General features: G+C 45.3%; 3 protein-coding genes across 3 annotated transcripts; 1 reads left to right on the top strand and 2 right to left on the bottom strand.

The window, feature by feature from the left end:
* Window positions 1-3,575: 3,575 nt before the first annotated feature.
* Window positions 3,576-8,604, bottom strand: LOC128708409 (poly(A) RNA polymerase gld-2 homolog B). The gene is made up of 7 exons (XM_053803386.1): window positions 8,008-8,604; window positions 5,247-7,873; window positions 4,449-5,167; window positions 4,193-4,380; window positions 4,008-4,126; window positions 3,823-3,938; window positions 3,576-3,751 (listed from the first exon to the last, which is right to left on the bottom strand). Exons 1-7 carry the CDS (start codon window positions 8,602-8,604, stop codon window positions 3,576-3,578), a joined length of 4,542 nt encoding a protein of 1,513 aa, XP_053659361.1.
* Window positions 8,605-10,475: 1,871 nt separating this feature from the next.
* LOC128710198 (zinc finger protein 345-like) lies at window positions 10,476-12,720 on the top strand. Its single transcript, XM_053805242.1, has 5 exons — window positions 10,476-10,715; window positions 10,782-11,663; window positions 11,727-12,203; window positions 12,275-12,509; window positions 12,575-12,720. The coding sequence occupies exons 1-5, from the start codon at window positions 10,476-10,478 to the stop codon at window positions 12,718-12,720; spliced, it is 1,980 nt and encodes a 659-aa protein (XP_053661217.1).
* A 1,644-nt stretch (window positions 12,721-14,364) lies between these two features.
* Window positions 14,365-17,960, bottom strand: LOC128707152 (regulator of nonsense transcripts 1 homolog). The gene is made up of 3 exons (XM_053802100.1): window positions 17,778-17,960; window positions 17,311-17,711; window positions 14,365-17,248 (listed from the first exon to the last, which is right to left on the bottom strand). The coding sequence occupies exons 1-3, from the start codon at window positions 17,958-17,960 to the stop codon at window positions 14,365-14,367; spliced, it is 3,468 nt and encodes a 1,155-aa protein (XP_053658075.1).
* Between the last annotated feature and the right edge of the window lie 384 nt (window positions 17,961-18,344).

Below are 18,344 nucleotides of genomic sequence, written 5' to 3' on the forward strand. Positions count from 1 at the left end.
GACATTCTCATCCCTGCCGAGCTTCAAACAAAAGGGAAAGCTTATTTCACTTATCTCCAACAACAAAAAAGGCATCAACAACCATCAAAAAGTTTCCCTCACTGCGGTCCGCTAAGAAAAGGAAGTCAATAAAAACAGCAACGCACACTGTGTGTATGGTCGCGATAAAAATGGACCATGGTCAATGATTTCCCGACTTGGTGGGAAGGTTGACCGGAATGGTCATCCGGACCGACAAGACAAAGGACGGTCGTGAAGCATTCGATTTGGCCCCGCGCACCAGAACTCGCATCGGTCACATCCGGGGTAGTTCTAACAAATTAGACACGGCCGTGGTCCGGTGGTTGCTTCGTGGAAAACAACCCCCCACACACACACGCACACACAGCCCATTAACCACGATGCAGTTTTAACGACGGTTAGTAGGCGTCGCTCTGAACAACTTTTTACCGCCAGTCTATTTTTACGACATTCGCAGGTTTTTCCACCAAATTGTCCTTATACTCTCGCCGGCCATTTAGTTCAGCTGGTATCATCTTTACGAGCTGATTCGACATTTGTGTCTTTGCACTACGCGCAACACAATAAATATGGCTTTTGCTATATCGTGCGAAAATTATATCGCGTACCGGTAATCTACTGATACGATAAAGGCTCAAAGCGTCTTTAATCCTAAATGTTTTTTTTTGTTCCAACCATTCATGGAAGGGCTCAGTAATACTGGCATACCACATCACAACTCTAATTCGATTGTGCAATGTGCTAAAATGTTATTTCTAAATCACACAACTGTGCCGCAACGGTGCAATGCTTGTTTGCTTCATACATAACGGGATTTGGAAATGGCTCCAAAAGGTAGCAAACAACGTTAAAATACAATGCACCGTTCCATCGATCTAGACACGCAGGCAACAACGATGTCGTCGTTCGCCGAGTTTTGATATTATACGCTAGAATGCGCCTGGAAGCGTAATTTTCGCAAAATAACAACTCGCGAACCACGGCACTGCATCCCTTGGAGCAAAACACATATTCGAACCTGTGCCGGATCCCGGGTAGAGCCGGGTAGGGTATGATGAAAATATATCTCCGTACACACGACTATTATCGTAATGATGTTAAACGTCGTTGAGCTACATAAACATTTCTGTCCGTGGCAGATAGCTGTGACTGTGCGATCGATTCGGAAAGCGACCAATAGGAGTCTACCATCCACAGTTAGCAAACAGCGCAAGAAAATTCGAGCCATTCATATTATTGTTTTGCTATAGGGTCCTTATACTACGTAATTACTTACTGACTTACTTATTCGACGCTACAATCACTTTGGAGTCTTGGACTGTTGCTGTAGTTCACGGTCGAGCTCCGTCATCTACCAATCCGTTATCCCATCAACACCATCACTTCATCTCAATTTGGATTCTCCGTGCCTCCTCTGTATATGTGAATAATCTAAAAGCTGTACGATATTGAGCGAACAGGTCAGGCCTTTATGAATAACACTATTTAATGTCATCTCCTTTGAGGTATTCAACAATATGGCTTTTCATTATTTTTCCTTTTTACTTGTTTTTTTTTCTTTTGACGAATCCCATTTTTTCTTTTTTTTCGATCGTAAGCACCAAACATGAGGGTTACAAAATTGATCCTCAACATTACTTAACCACTGACTTTGCTTTAACTTTCTTCGCCTCTGCTTTGCTTCTGTGAATGTACCTTTTTTGTTATAAATGCCACTCATAAATGGGTCTTACGTTTTGTTTGTTTTTTGTTTTGTCTGTTTTCATTGACTTACAGTTGTTCTACACTTCTTTTAAGTATTTTGCGCATGTTTTCACATTTTTCTCTACGAATATTTGCCTTCTAGCTTGTTACTAACCTTCTCTTTTAGTCTCCGTTTTCTTTTCCCGTTACATTTCTTCCTTGCACTTAAGCGCAACACACCAGTTTTTGCATTAAATTGCTGGATTTTTGCGCTCGTACGGGAACTTCTTGCCTTTGCGATATTGTATTAACCTTTCCTGCCATCGGTGGCCATACTTTACTTCTGTTTGTTGCCTCTTCCTCTGTTTCCATTCAAACGAACATGTACACGCACCGTACTATTGCTCTGTTCAGATAAATTAACTCTAAAAATATAATATAAATTATTCTGCTTCTTCCTATGTCTTCAAGCTCTCCTGCCCTTCGCTTTAACGCTTACACGCAGGATCACTACACACACCGATTCACTCAGCGACGTCGGCTCTGCGATGTAGGGATTCCCTAGCTTATATATCTGATTTCACAGCCATGTCTTTTATATTAGTTTTACACATAACTACCATAAAAACAGATACTTTTATGAAAGTGTTGTTGTTAGATGCGTTGATGATGCGCGTTTCGATTGTTTCGATTGTTGTGTTATTTGCGTCTTCCTTCCTGATTATACGATTATTTATTGCTTTTACTATGCTCATTTCATGCTGCAATGATGCACACTAAACACTCCGCTTTTAATCCTCAACAAAGTCTCACTCTCTGGAGAAATAGCTACTCTTACTGATAGAAAAAGCTTTATCATAACGGCAAACTTTCATTTCCAATACCACAAACCAATCGAACTTTTCATCAACACGATCGCACGAACTGTGAATTCACTTTATCGCTCTATCGCTTCTAATTATTCAACCAAATGTGGTTCGATTTTTGGTCCGCACAAACTTCAGTTCGTAGTAGCGTTTGCGTATTTCCGTACCCTATGGGTCCGTTTTGCAGGGCATCGCTTTTTCATATAACAACCTTAACCACATTGTTTGTATGAGTTTTCTTTTGTCCGTACCTTTGTATGTTTTCAAACATTGATTTCTCTTTCTTCTTCCTTTTAATGGCACCGTAAAGGTTGGTTTAAGGTTTACCTAAGCGAGATCATTCAATGATACTTTATCCGGAATCACCAGACATCACACACCTTGGATTCGTGTCTTCCTTTGCATATAACCTCCGCACTTTTCCTCCATTTCCCACTAGAATTATTATGTTTGCTTATCAAGCACCACTCATTAATAGATAATTGTGCTTCAACTCCACGTGCGGCAAGGAATATTTCTGAATCAGCCTAACCCGCTTCATGTCTGCTGATACTAACGATAATAGTTAACGAACACGGTAATTACAGTATTGCTTAAGCCGTACATTTCTTCAAAAAATGGCAGCGAGTTAATTGCTTATTAGATCGAAATACTTGTATCAGTGTTAAGCTTGGCTTTCTCTATGCTGGACAAGATTCTCATTTATCTTTAGGGCAGTTGATAAATGCTCTCTGTTTGCGGTGCAATTTTTCATCCTCCCGGGAATATCTGGTAGACATCGCAGACAGACATGTAATTTCCGTCTCCATTTTCAAACCAGTCAGTCTTTTCAAACCAGCTTCATGCTTGCTTTTGTATTTTTTGTTTTTTTTTTTGGTATTTAAATTTCTTTGTTTAACAAGGAACTAACATCGTAAAAAGAGGGCAACATCAATTCTTGAAACCCTAATCAAACGCGTACCTTTGGGCATTTCAAAGAAAAGTTCCAATGAACACGAATAATGATCACGAAGTTATAGACAGTGTCGATGTAACCGGTGTAAACAATGGTTCACCGAAGAGAACATTCAAATTCTTGCAATCTTTCAACATCTGCCATGATGTCGCAAAGGTGGACTTTATCTGTTCGAACACATCCCCGTCAAATACCGACCGGGCGGTGTTAGTGAAGTCAAACGGCTCTGGAAAAGGGAAAAATTTAAACAAAATTATTACTCTATACGCTTTCTCTAATACTGCTAATGAAAACTACCTTCTATGCACAAATGCTTCCAATGATGGGGATCGTTCTTGTAACTTCTGGCTAGGCGACATTCTTCGACCGGTATGATAGAACTTGTTCTCACAGATATAGCATGGTGTTCGTAACTGAAATTGCAACAATAACTTTAATGTGTGTTTGTTGGGTCAACTAGGATGCACAGGAACTTTACTTACTCAAACTTTGTATAATATTCCAAAAAGTTTAATAACAATTCGCCTAAAGTTTCTTTGTTGTCCGTTTGATATGGTTCGATGCGTTCGATCATTTCTATATTGTGAATATCCACGATTTTCTGCAAACGATACATCAATGGAAGTGTTTAGTCGCTGTTATTTTCAGCCGAGCATATTTAGCTTACCATAAACTTATCCGGATACATAGCGTGCAGGCACGGCAAAATTGGTGGGCTAGTTCCACATTGCAGGAAATGAATAACCATCAACACAAGAGAGTAGCTGGATATTGTCATGTTTTTCGCATCGTTAATGTTGTGATGCTGGGCCCATAGCTTCACCATCAACACCAGTGGTCGCACACGCCAATCCACTGCAAAGGCCAACAAAATCGATAACAATGTTGTACAATGATCTACTTACGGCTTCAATGTTACTTACTCTGTGAATAACAGTGCAGCAGATGGGTATTTCTAATCCCAACGCAATTGTTGAAATTAAGATCCACCTCAATGCCATTCTTGCTATCTTGAAAACGGAGAATCGGAACCTTTGCCTGTATCAAGCTAAACTCACTGAAATTCGACGACGGCATGTTCATGAAGTATTCCTTCACCAACGACAAACTGAACAGCGCTTCCAGCCGATGATCATAACAGGTGGGCCCACCCCGTGAAACAAGACACATATCCACATCGGAACTGTCAGCACCAAAACCAGAGATCGTACTACCGACCAAATAGAGACTGTACTTGGGAAAGCCTTTCTTGATGCAAATGTACAAATCGCGCCACAGTTGCATTTTTTGACCATACTTTTCTTCTGATTGCTGCGCTGCTGCAAACCGTTCCCAGATGGCCCTAGAAAGATTGTCCCACACACTGCCGTTCGTAAGCGCATCGGGTGGAATTTTCATCTCGACTTCATGCGCACGCATAATGAACCGATCAGCTGGTGTGGGCTGAAAATCTCCAGACAATGCGGAGCGATGTGCATAGCTCACTGCAGCTTGCATGCTCTTACGTCCAATCCCTGTTTTGTGGGACAGTTGGCCTTTCGTGGGGTGGTTAGCCAACGACGCAGCAGAAACAGCAACCGTCGATCGGTGTGACTGGTAGTGTGCATTTGTACTGGTGGGTGAAGTACGTCCAGATTGGCTGCTGTAAGGATTTAGATTTAGGTTTAGCAACAAAAACAACAAACCTAGTTCGAATATGTAACAATACGACATCTACGTACCGTGCCTTTGGATGTCCGCTCTGCATCGACTGGAAATCGTTGGGCGGCACCGATGACGCAGACAGAGACGACGAACTTGAAGAGCTGGTAACTGCAGATTGCAGCGCCAATTCCAACGATGTGCTACTCCCGAAATTGCCCGTCGACTGACTGTTAACGAATTGGATGGGATTTGCCTGACAATGGTTCATGTGGGCAAACAGTTCGCCAAACACCGGCACTGACTGTGTACCGGTTACCGTTCTAGGGATTCCTTTCGGTGATCCGACAGGAGGGTTTCCTTCGTCAACATTGCCACCACTGTTACTGTATGCGGTGAGATTATGGTGCGAACCATGAAAACTTTGGCTACGGACGATAAATTCACCAACAAGTCCTGCCGTCGAGGCGTGCAGAGATGCCGGTGCTGATGGGACAAATTCGCCCAAAGGCGGATAAGCCGAGGAAGACGAAGTTCCCGATGAAGTTGACGATGAAGAACGAAACGCTTTATTATCATTCGTATCACTATATTTTGCATACCGGAATGTTCCTTCCCGATAATCGGAAGAATGGGATGAGTCAGATTCGTAATCGTGCCCATTAGCGGCAGTAGTGTCGAGCTGAGATGTGCTACACGATATTACGGATGACTCTGTCGACGGAATCGACACCACAGAGGAGGACGATGATGAACGTGGCACGCTGCATAGTTTTCTCGTGCCATAAAGGCGCTCTTCATGCAATTCGGAAGTTTTTACCTTTTCGACGTCCTTTCCGTGGACCTCCCGATAGACATCATTCATGATAGGTTCATGGACATCAGAAGCGCTTGGTTCCGGAGTTTTGCCGATCGGCTCATTGTTGCCATTCTCCTGGAGTTGATTCGAATTGCTTAGCTCCTCTTCCGGACTGTTGCCTTCCGGAGAGTTTGATGATGCGGAATGGAGGGCTATTCCTGTTTGTTCCTCTTCTTGGTGCTGGTTACCGCTGGTATATTCATGCGAAGAGGCAGCACCGTGTCCCCTATCGTATCCCCGCAAGTATACCAAATTCCGATGCCAGTGTTTATGATGATGATGGGACTGTTGTTGTTGCTGATGATGATGATGGTGGTGATGATGATGTTGCTGCTGCTGCTGCTGCTGCTGCTGCTGCTGCTGCTGCGGTTGAATTGTGATATGTTCGTAGTAGTGATTGGCACCACTAGCCGGATGGTTGTAATAATGTTGATAGTTTTTCCGATACCCATAACCAATGCTTTGCACCTTATTAAACTGTTGCTTACTGCCGCCGTTTGTCTGGTTTGAGCTATTTTTCCCTTTACCATGAGCATTCCAGAACTTTTTACCATTCCGCCCACCATCTTCTCTTCCAACCACTGTACCGATCACTCTTCCGGAACCTTGCGACGCGTAGCTCAATTGATTGCCACCACCCCCGTGGCCGTTACGATTGTGATACTGGTAGTTATTATTCTGATGATAATTATGCATCTGAACAGTGTGTTGTTGCGACTGCTCTAACATCGGCTGCTTGTAATGTGTTGCTTGGTGTTGTTGCGAGTGACCAGCTCCACCGTTCTGATTGTAAAGGTAGGATGAAATCTCATAAGTTTTAACACCATTGCTGGAGTTATGTCCCTCGGTTGTATTAAGCACAGCATAGTTCGAGAAACCTTGCGGTTCGTTCAGCGCGCAATGTTGTGCCAATTCGTCGCCACCGTATACATTTGAAGATCTGTTGTACTGTTGGGGTTGCTGTTGCGGCATAAGTTGATGAAGCTGCAATAGCTGCTGTTGTTGATGCGGGGACTGCCTAGTGCCGTGATGTGGCTGTGGCTGCAACTGACTATTTTGATGATGCTGCATCATGTGCTGCTGGAATTGTTGGGTAAAATTATAATTTGCTTGGGACGATCCTCGATACATGGATAAATCGCCGGTGGAGTTGTTGTTTACTCCACCCGATACATTGCCAATGGACATTTTAAGACCAACATCACGCAGAAAATCGAATGAATAATGGTGCGGAGATGTGTTCGTGCTCTGCTGCACCGAATGGTGTTGGTCCTGTCGATTGATCAGTCCCTGTTGTTTCGATGAATGTTGAGTTCCGAGCGTAGGAATGTATGACGTATGATGTTGGCCAACATGGTGATTGGGAGGGATGCTTTTCTTAAGGGCAGATGATGATGATGACAGAGTATCAGAAAAAGCGTCCAATCGGAGCGATTCATTCTGCTTAGAATTTCCCTGCATTATCAGAGACATCACTGATACCTGTGGCTGGCCGGATGGAACAGTGGTGACTGTGTCTTTGCCGTTACGGTTACCACCAGCCGGCACTTCAACAGACAAGCTAGCCGGTGCAGCTGATGAACTAGTACCGTTGAGGGTGGCAGATGAACGAGCGTATGATTTGTGTGAGTGCTTTTGGTGACTTCCTTTCATCGCAAATGACGATGGCTGAGACGCCGGGAGTGGTATGGAAGCGGTTGATTTCGAAGTTACCTCTCCACTACATCCAGAAGATAGTTCCGTTGTCGAGCTTGTCAACATGTCGCTGATATGAGCAGAAGATGCATGATTATGGACATCCGCTTCCACGATAGTTCCTTCTGTATTGTGTTCAAACGATCTGGCAGGCTTTTGGTAACGATAACAAAAATACGATTAACAGTTAACTAAATGGGAACTAATTCAATTATCCTTTTTTTGCACAACAATTTGAAATGGTTAAGCAAAAAGAAAACATTCTTCAAATAAAGCTTTTTGCTTACCTGCTTTTCCGTTTGATCCTTATGATTGCTAGCAATGTCACGATCTAGCTTGGATGTGGCCAATTTCGATATGGTATGGCCTTTCATCTCTTCCGGTTTACACTTACTGCTGTTTGCTTCTTGCATCTTCTTTTTCGACGAAGACGATTTGATAAGCTCTCCAATGGATGAGCCCGCCTGGTTATCTTGTTCGAGATTTGCAGGACCGGTTTCGGTTGACTCAAGTGAATGAATCAACTCCTTTTTCTGACTAGTTGCAGCGGGTACCGTTGGCAGTTCGTCTTCGAATTTGTCCAGGCCACTAGGTGCTATCTTAACGTTCCACATCTTTAAGCTTTCCATTATGTGTTGTTTTTTTCGATTCGACGAACTATTGTAAAACTTTTTACTCTTGCCCGATCCCGAGTACGATATCATCGAAACCGTGGCAGACTGGAACGGTGGCATAGCAGATTTTCTGTATGCTTTGTTAGCGTTTTGCATCTTTTCACCGCTTTCGCTAGATGACGGAGTTCGATCCATCTTGGAACTAGTGGTCGGTTGGGACGTTTGCTTCGGAGTGCCGCACGGATTCGTTATACATAGGCTAATGGACATTTTTCCAACGTTTGCAGCATGCTCTGATGCTGATGGAGCGAATGGTTTTCTTACGCTTAAACCTTCTATCCAGAGTAAGACAATTTAAATAGTTTATGCACATGCATGAAACAGACGAATAAATAGATATATAAATACAGTTTCTCTTAAAATAAAAGGAACTTTGGGGATATCCTTATAGTTAGAGTTCGCACTATGTGTTTTCTCTTCAATTCCGAAGCTTCCGACCGTCATAGACAGGTAGTTGGTGTGCCATTAGAACGTGACCTGGTTGCCCTGCACACATGTAAATCGATGGGAAAATGAAGGCTCCAATGCTTCACTGGCGACCAAACGTCATCGAGTGAGCTGATACGCTTCGTAATGAAGATTAATTTGGGAAAGGAAGCAGCTATATCTGGGTGTCCTGAAAAGAAAGGAAAGCAAACCTCCATATTAGTAACCCTGTTTTGGATCTGGCTCTTAAGTTTTACAACTCCGTCGTTCCTTCTTCTAGCAGAGAGCCATTGAGTTATGCAAAGATTGGCTCGGAAAACGTTTAGTTAATCTACAACAGGTACGGAGATACTTCCCTACCGACCACTTGTGCAAAGCAACATACAAGCGACAATCTAATAAACACGGGCAGCTTTTAAAGTCCCTTTTGATGCATAAGTTCCTCCCTATACGCAATAGCTCTACTTATAACCTTACCTTTCGTGTGTGTGTTGCGAGCTGCAGCTAAACTAATCCCGATGCCTTGCGCCAATTTCCGCATTCACTTTCCTGAACAGAAAAAAAACAACTTTTCGCTGTGGATGCTGCTTTATGCAGACGACTCCTTTCGTGGTTCATTACACTTTTCCGATCTTCACTTAACAGCATCCTTTTGTGCTCATGCTGGCATATACTGATCGTTCATATTTTCCGACACCGATGCATCAGTCCACTGTCACAATGTTATGCGAAATAAGCTCGTGGACGGGGCTACTTTACCACCAGCGCGACGGACGGAGGGTTTTTTCTGTTTTTTGCACGCACCTTCGGCAGCGACAAAACTATGGCCGCAAAATGCACTCTCGTCCAAGATACCGGGGAAAGAGAAACGCCCGCAAGACGGATCCCGCAACACATACACACACACACGAACACACCTTCAATTGATGTACTTTTTTCTTGCTGTATGTACAACCGGGTAATGGCGGTAGCAGAAATCCATTCGCATGGCAATTTTATGAGCGAGTTCTAGCTACGAATCCTTCCCTAATCTGCCAAAGCTTCCGAGTCCATCTTTTCAATCAGACACCGTGCTAGCGAATGGCTCGGGTGCTGTCCACACTATGCAGACTTTATTTACTTCCCCAGCACACTTTCATGACAGCCAGTTTGCGGGTACATGAGGCAGTGTTCTCGTACGGAAATAAATGAAGCGGATTTCTGTAGCATTTTTACAATATATAGATTGAACCTTTGCATTTATTACACCTCATATTACATTACATTATCATTTATTTCATGTCACGCTTAAAAATCTTCTGCAAAGTATCTTTTGCTTCAGTTCAAGAATGTTTCCCGTTCATCTCGATGGAAGGAGATGAAAAATATTGACATTAAAAAATAAGGAAGGTTTGTCAAATTTTAATAATGAAAATGCTTAAAAATTTTATATAGACCGCTAATGCTATCGAAACGATTGCAGCGGTAGATTTTCCCGAGAAAATTATATTTTCGCACAGTGTGGTTTGCCCCTATAACTTCCCGACAGGAAAACATGACTCGAGGTGCTGTCAACATAGCAAAACAACAACACAAAGCTAGTGAAAACCCGTTCTTCTCAACGTCGTGCACAAAAACCTAACTCAATGAAAGAGGATCGGACGTAATGCGCAAAAATGGCCAACCAGTCGACCGACCTGCCTAGAACGGAAGTAAAACCAACAGCAACAGCGAAATCAACGATGAAAATATCGCGAAGTACGCGTGCAACCACTGCATCTAGTAGTACCGATCCCAAAATCATTTACCTAGATCGCGTTTGTCGCACATGTTTGGGCGAAAGGGAAAAGGATCAGTTGAAGGACCTGTTTGAGTTGAGCCTGGCAGAAACGATAATGAGTTGCACAAGCCTTACGGTAAAGGTTCACTAAACGGACTCGCTCGAATGCATGCAAACTTTATACCTTTTTATACTTTTTAAGGTAACTGAATCCGATGGGCTACCCTGTCATATTTGCTCCGACTGTTGTGTGGAGCTGGAGCGAAGTTTCAACTTTCGGCAGATGTCCAAAGCATCTGATGCGACGATACGATCGTTGATTGAAAAGTCGGTCGTTATTAAACAGGACAGTGAAACCAAGTATGAAGTACTGAATGTGGTTCTTACCGACTCCGACGGCAACACGGAAACCTCCGCCGTCGTCGTACCCATAGAGGAGCTTCGCTTTCAGCTACTGAACGCAAACAATACGATAGTGGAAGTGACGGCTGAGGAGAATGTCACAATTCCAAACCGGAAAGCAATCCAAATGCACCATACGCAACTGTTCGATACCGGCCCCGATGGCAAGGAGACAGGACTGGTAGAAGAACTCGCACTGAAAGTGAATCCTAATGATCTCCTAAACGAACCAACACTTACGACGTCATCGAGCAAAGAAGCTTCGGAACCACCACGAACGCAAGCCCTCAGGGAATCTACCATTCTTCGAAACTTGAAGCAGGAATTGTCGGAATTTATAGGCAGCAACTGTACCGCCATTTCGAAGGAAGTAGAAATTGTTGATGAGAATGAGGACGACGAGCTGATCCATGTGGACTACCTAAAGGACGCGCTTACTGAGGAGTACATTCAGATCATGGAAACGCAACTAGCGTCTACCGTTGCTGGCGACAAAGAGGAACAGCTGGAGCAGGAACATTTAAACAATTTGATTCATGCATCAATGGAAGCAGAAGAACCGCGCGACCGGCATAAAGCAAACGATAGCCTCGAAAGAGATACAACACACTGCAAGATATGTGATGTACAATTTAGCAAACGTAGACTGTACCGAAAGCACGTCAATCGAAAACATTCCGAAGTAGGTTAGTCTGGGAAATACGCATACAACTGGAGCTGAAATGGTGTTTTATCCTTTTTGCAGAAACGCTTCGAATGCAACCACTGCCCAAGGAAGTTTGCCGAAAAGTCCGTCCTTAACAATCATATGTTGCGTCACACTGGGGAAAAAACACACGTGTGCGATGTTTGTGAGGCACGGTTCTACGAAAAGACTTTACTGAACGTGCACATGCGACGGCACTCTGGCTTACGGCCGTATGCTTGCGAACTGTGCGACAAGCGGTTCACAACGCGCAGCATTCTCAACACACACCAAAAAGTGCACAATGATCCGCGGCCCCACATATGCAACGTATGCCAGAAGGGTTTCAAACTGTCCTGGCAGCTAAAGGCTCACAGTCGAGTGCATACGAACGAAAAACCCTTCGAATGTCCCTACTGTCACAAACGGTTTAACCAAAACGGTAACTTGGCAGTGCACATTCGTACCCATTCGGGAGAAAAACCGTTCAAATGCAAAATCTGCGATAAGGCGTATCCTAGCCAGGGAGAACTAAGGGTTAGCAGGTGGTGAAACTGATGGTATATCCAAGCAAGCTTCACCTTTTCCCCTTATTTTCGTTCTTGTAGGGCCACATGCGACAGCACACGGGGGAGGAAACGGCAAAGAAAGTGATGTGCACCGTCTGCAGCAAAGCATTTTCGGCCAACCACGTGCTAGCGATCCATATGCGCACACACACCAAGGAAAAGCCGTACGGTTGTACACTTTGTGAGAAGCGGTTCATGATGCGCGTGCATCTAACGGTCCACATGCGTTCGCACACGGGTGAAAAACCGTTCGCATGTAAATTGTGCGAAAAGGGTATGCTCGCAATAACGTTATCTAAAGGATTATAGGAAATAATTTAGAAGAATTCTTCTTTGCAGCATTTCCTACCAATTATCAGTTGAAAATGCATAGCTACGTGCATACAGGCGAGAAAAACTACTCCTGCGATGTTTGTAACCGCAAATTCAGTAGCTCCGCCAACCGTAACACTCACCGTAAAACACACGATCGGAAGACACATTAACTCAACAAGATACTCGCTACTAGCTGTCAATCGGTCACTCCACGTTCGGAGGAATCCTGCTGCTGGCTGGCCACGGCTGTATAGAAATTAAAAAGGTTCCGGCACGTACATACGCCTGTGAGTCATGAACTTTGTCCAAAGTGGGAGGTGCAAACTGAGTTCAATTGATGGCTGGATAAGCATATAAGGGTCGGCAGCATACAAGTTGCCAAAGTTGATACTCGTATCGTCGTAAGTGTGTTAATAAACCGCTGCTAATGAAAATAAAGCACAGCTTGCGTCGTAACTACAATACAATCGTCCTCTGACACTGTTGGTACTCATGAACGTTCCTGAGACTTCGAAGCATGTGGAGTCGCTAGAGAGGTATGTGCTGTAAATAAAATCTAAACCATGGATCCAATTTTGCATTCAAAACAATATTTTATTGACCAACACGAAACAAAATCGTCATAAGACGGAATCTAATAGTCAATGTACCCGACGTCGAAGAACCCAGATGTTTGATAGCTTCTTCCTAATCGCTGCGAACAAGTTCTGCCTCTGCCACCCTTTAGTAATTGAACCGAAAACAAAACTAATGGTGTCTTCAGGCACGTTGCTTGCGCAGTTGACCTGTTACCCTACACACTGTCTCTATACCATACTTAACCGAAAGAACCGAAAAGTAAATCTCCTGCTGAACCAATGAACCAACCGAAATGAGGAACGGGTTTATTTTGCAACACTTGGACGCGTGTACCATTATCGTGTAGTAGCCTTTTTTTGCTGGTGAAAAGACGGCTCGGACAATCGGAAACTAATGCCCTGGCCATATCTAGTTTGCTAGTGGTCAGATTATTGTGCTACCGTTTGCATGTACCGTTGAAGGAATTTGAAGCAATCGTTAACTGATGCTTGGACAGGAGCTTTTTCTTAATTGCATGTAAATGAAGTTGAAGAAATTCGTCCGTTCAACGTAATTGAGAGCCATGCGGAAGCGGCACCTCACAAGAAAAATATTTCTGCCAAACCTTCAAACAGGCAATTCTGTATAGGAGCTTTCTGTTGCTACCATTGCACAATGATACAATGATTTCATTTGCAGCCACATGAGAGCTACCTCATGGACAACAGAGATTTGTTGTTATGGTCGGTGGTTTTACTGCTCACTGCCACTGAGCGGCCAGAGCATCAGCTACATTTCCTGCGCCAAAGCCTTTCGTTTCAGCAAAACTATTGAGCTAATAACGGCATCCCTTTCCTTTCCGCTTCCCTGGCTGAAGAGAGGTGGGTAGCTCGGCGATTCGACACTTTCGCAGCATTGTCAACCCATCGTCTGATGGTCGCCATCGTGGTGTCCACCGTTGTTGCCCCACAGACCATTCGTCGCGAAATTGTACTCATTTCGGTTCTCGGATAGTGGCGTACCGGATGGGTGTAATCCGGGGCCAGCGGGCGGTTCGTACCCTCTCCCTCTCTCAATTGATGCTTTTACGGGGTCTGTCGTAAGCCTCAGGTTAGCCTTTGCATGATTTTGCTCGCTCGATAAAATCGTGCTTCCATCTGTTATTGTTCACCGTGTGTCGTTTATGTTGGATGATAGCCTTTTGCATCGTTTCTAGCATTCCAGCTTTTTTTCCTTTTCTGCCGTTCGGTCCATTATCAGTACGGTTGGGAGAATTGGGAACTGTTTGCCAGTTCGAACGCCAAACGATCGCCCGGGCCGGATTGGCTGTGATAGTTTGATTCTTGCGACAGTATGTTGTCCATTTGCGACTGATAGTCACCCATGTAGTCCTGGGAAAATTCTGCTTGCTGCGACAGACTGAAGCCCGGTTGGGACATATTCTGCGACATGCCCTGGGTAAGTGAAGCGCCCGTGCTGTTCATCGCGTGGGTATTGTGGCTACTACTAGGAGGCCCTATTGGACGCGGGCGACTCGGTTTAGCAACGGAGCTTGAACCCGCACCGGAAGCTAGCAACTGGCTAGCAGTTTTTCCTACCACCGGGCGACGCGTTTGTTTGGCCGCCTGGATTGCTGCTGCCTGCTGCTGTTGATAAAAGCGTGACGGTGCGTTCGACATGTTGATGAACATTCCCACCGGGACCGGCATATTGCTAACGGCGGGATGTGAACGTTGGGGTGAAATGTAACCGATTGGATCGTGAACTTTGCGCATGAACGCATCAAGCGGTGTATTGGCGCTGTTACTGCTGCCATGATTGGTCATGTCCATAAATCCACCCTGCTGGTGATAGGTATTCGTGTTACCGTACCCCGCGAGCGGATTGTGTGCGTAACTGGATGAAGGGCCAGGATTACGATCGAAATAACCACCGCCCAGGACCTCCTTGGCGTCATACATGGCATTGGTCATGAAATGTGAACCGGGGTTCAGTGTATTGATGATCTTCTTCGGTTTCGTGAACTGAATCATCGATTCCTTCAGATTGTTGAGCGATCCTTCCACCAGTACCTTTTTGTCCTTGTAGAAGTTCAGCAGATGGTTCCAAAGTTCCTGTTTGGCGAGCACCTTTGGGTTGCCGACAATAATGATACCATATTTGGCACGGGTCAGCGCAACGTTCAATCGACGTGGATCGTTCAGAAACCCTATACCCTGGTGTTCATTCGCACGTACACAGGACATGATAATGATATCCTTCTCTCGACCTTGAAAAGCATCCACGCTGGCTATTTCAATTTCCTGGTACAGCTTCGAGTGCAATGAACCCTGATACTGCATGTACTGAACCAGGTACGCCCGCTGTCCTTCGTACGGCGTAATGATACCGATTTGTTCCGGCTTTATACCAGCTTTCAGGAATCGAGTGGTTATTTTTTCCACATTCGATGCCTCCGTACGGTTAAGGTATGACGTACCTGATCCTGCGATTTCTTCCTGTCCCTGAGTGACAAGGAAAAACATCGGACACTCCAGAGAGGGCCATGGGAAATCAACTTTAAGCTTGCGCTCATCCGCGCATACACCGTTCTGAAGACTGCCCTCGTAAAAGAAGTTCGACGGAAACTGTGAGAGCTCCGGATGCATTCTGTACTGCACCTCAAGCCTAAAGGGACGAATGCCAAGAGCCACCAACCGTTCGAACAGACTTTGCGACAAACCAGCCTTAGCTGCCTTCTTGCACATCACTACCGGGCCCAGCTGACAGTGATCGCCAACCAGAATGAGCTGTTTGGCTCCCAGCACCACCGGTACCATACACTCCGGCTCGGTTGATTGCATCGATTCGTCAATCAAGATGGAATTGAACTTGATGCGCTGCAAACGAAGATCACCTGCTCCTACGCAGGTACAGCAAATGACATCGGCCGCTTCCAACAGTTCACGTTCGGATTGCTTTTTCAATGACCGATACCGGCGTTCATCCGAAAGACTCAACTCACCGGTTTCATCCTTTAATTGCTGCAATTTTTTCAATTCCGAGTTCTGTGCCATATTACGGATTTGATTGTGCAGCGCCAGAAAGCTAACCGGTGAGTCGATCGCCTCCCGCGATCGTGCACACACGCGCACTACCTTCAGATTTGTACGGTGTATTTTTTCCGTTAGCTGATCGACAGCAGTGTTGCTCGGGGCACACACTAAGATTGGCCCACTGTTAAGACGCGCCAGTTGGTACACAATTGTGGCCGAGGTGACTGTCTTTCCTGTTCCGGGCGGACCTTGGATCAGGCTCAATGGACGTTGCAGTGCGTGCCGGACCGCGTACACCTGAGACCGGTTAAGATCGGGCAGATTGGGGGCACTGAAGTGTTTGGGCAAATTCAACCGAAACAGCACCTCCTCAGCACCATCGGCCCGAACATTTCCAAGCAAACGGGTGTAAATGTAGTTCGAAACGCTTTTGGCATCCATCGCAAACTTGCGCAACGCTTGTTGCATCCGCTCGAACGACGTGCCTTTCCAGATGAAATCTACTGAGAAGTTGCTGGTGCGCTCTATCGGTGCCTGATGGTTGTGTTTCAGCTCTAAGCCAACATCGTCACCATAGTTGTCCGGCACCTTAATCACGTGTCCAATGCAACTCCACGGCTTGTGCAGCTCTCCGACGTAGCGCAGCTTCAGTTCATCCCCGTGCATCAGCTTCATATCTCCGTCGTTCTTCGCCAGCGTGAAATAAGCGATCGTTTTCTTGTTCAAGCCCGTATCCCAACGAATTTCAATGTTCTCCTGCGTTTGACTTTCCTTCAACTTTTCATCGTAATCCGCCTCCAACTTCACTAGTGGTCCGAACGTATTTTGGTACTGATACCCATCGACGTAACGTAACTGAACCTGTTGCGGTTCCTTGTCGATGCCTGGCTTCTCCAGATCCTGGAACGTTGCATCAACGTTTTCTTTCCACAGCTCTTCCAGCTTGTTAATTTGAGCCGCGGACACTTTGCGCGCACGCAACTGATCCTGCTCGGTTGGGATCTTTACCAACCAAAACAGGAAGCAACGATCTGCGATCAGCGGTTTCCATTGTTCCTGGTCCCAGTTCATGTCCTTGATTGAGTTCTGTGCGGCACACGGTTGTCTGTAAATGATAGGAGCATATCATTTAAATCCTGCAACTTGTGAAGCCTGTTATCGACTTACCTGCACAACAGCACAACGACCGAGTCGCTTTTGGCGGGAATGAATCCGAGCACAAACACGTTCCGAACGGCGCACGAATAACACTCCAAGACTGTCTCGCCTAGGGGACCGTCCGCGTGCAGCGTAACTTCCCGATGCTTGGCCCGTACCAGATGATTCACAATGTGTGACCCGGACGTGCTTCCGCGACCATTACAGAACCATTTTTTGCATATATTACACATCACCACAGTGCTTGGTTCGTGTATGCCACAGTAACGACACGCATGTGGAGGAAGATCCTTATTCTCCACTGGGTCCAGCTCATCCTCATCCTCCTCAAACTGCAGCTCGCCGATGGCCGAAGTTATGCCGGACAACTTGGTCGGATCAGCGCCTATACGCCGTCCGAATCCATTTACCTAGGAAAGATAAGATACATAAGTACGTTTACTTCTGACAATCGATTCCTGCCAATGGTTAACTACCTGACTGCTTCCTCCAAGATGATCGAGCTGCGAGGCTTGGGTCTGACTTTGCGAAGGTATCGTAAAGTCGCGAAAGTCATACTCGGTACCCTGCGAGTCAGCTCCCACGAAGAAGTTCTCTTCTGTATCGACAAAGGTCAGCGATTGGGAACCAGTCGTTCCGTCGTAAGCATCGACACTCATCACGACTCTTCCCTCACGGGGGGGTTTTCGCGGATTTTTATCCCTAGCTAGAGCACAGCTATTTGTCTACAGTACTGAACCGCCCCGCGAATTCACGCCCACTGGCAGCACCCAAATCAGCTGAAATGAAATCCTTTGTACCTGTCCTTGAAGATCCTGGCCGGTTTCACAATTTTCCGATGCACCCGTTTGCTAACAATTGAAACAACGCGTATTTCGTGGCTGTGCGATTTTGCTCGTTCAGCTGCTCTTTTCCACCACACGTTTTTTTTACGATGTGTGAGTAAAATCCTACACGACGTAGAATGTCGTCGTCTTCCTGGACTGACGTCCACTGTCATATCTGTCAGTGGAGTAACAATTTAACAGTTTTAGTTTTCTTTT

Source organism: Anopheles marshallii, chromosome 2 (genome assembly GCF_943734725.1).
Source record: "Anopheles marshallii chromosome 2, idAnoMarsDA_429_01, whole genome shotgun sequence".
NCBI classification, from domain to species: domain Eukaryota; kingdom Metazoa; phylum Arthropoda; class Insecta; order Diptera; family Culicidae; genus Anopheles; species Anopheles marshallii.

What these genes read in the sequence shown, in the direction of transcription:
- LOC128707152 (XM_053802100.1), bottom strand. Translation starts at nt 17,960, where the DNA reads ATGAGTGTCGATGCTTACGACGGAACGACTGGTTCCCAATCGCTGACC. An exon ending in ATCTTGGAGGAAGCAGTCAG is followed by an intron (nt 17,712 to 17,777) that starts GTAGTTAACCAT and finishes TATCTTTCCTAG; the next exon opens with GTAAATGGATTCGGACGGCG. An exon ending in GTCGTTGTGCTGTTGTGCAG is followed by an intron (nt 17,249 to 17,310) that starts GTAAGTCGATAA and finishes TATCATTTACAG; the next exon opens with ACAACCGTGTGCCGCACAGA.
- LOC128710198 (XM_053805242.1), top strand. Translation starts at nt 10,476, where the DNA reads ATGGCCAACCAGTCGACCGACCTGCCTAGAACGGAAGTAAAACCAACA. An exon ending in TGAGTTGCACAAGCCTTACG is followed by an intron (nt 10,716 to 10,781) that starts GTAAAGGTTCAC and finishes ATACTTTTTAAG; the next exon opens with GTAACTGAATCCGATGGGCT. An exon ending in ATGTAAATTGTGCGAAAAGG is followed by an intron (nt 12,510 to 12,574) that starts GTATGCTCGCAA and finishes TCTTCTTTGCAG; the next exon opens with CATTTCCTACCAATTATCAG.
- LOC128708409 (XM_053803386.1), bottom strand. Translation starts at nt 8,604, where the DNA reads ATGTCCATTAGCCTATGTATAACGAATCCGTGCGGCACTCCGAAGCAA. An exon ending in GCTGCACTGTTATTCACAGA is followed by an intron (nt 4,381 to 4,448) that starts GTAAGTAACATT and finishes TGGCCTTTGCAG; the next exon opens with TGGATTGGCGTGTGCGACCA. An exon ending in TGTATCCGGATAAGTTTATG is followed by an intron (nt 4,127 to 4,192) that starts GTAAGCTAAATA and finishes TATCGTTTGCAG; the next exon opens with AAAATCGTGGATATTCACAA.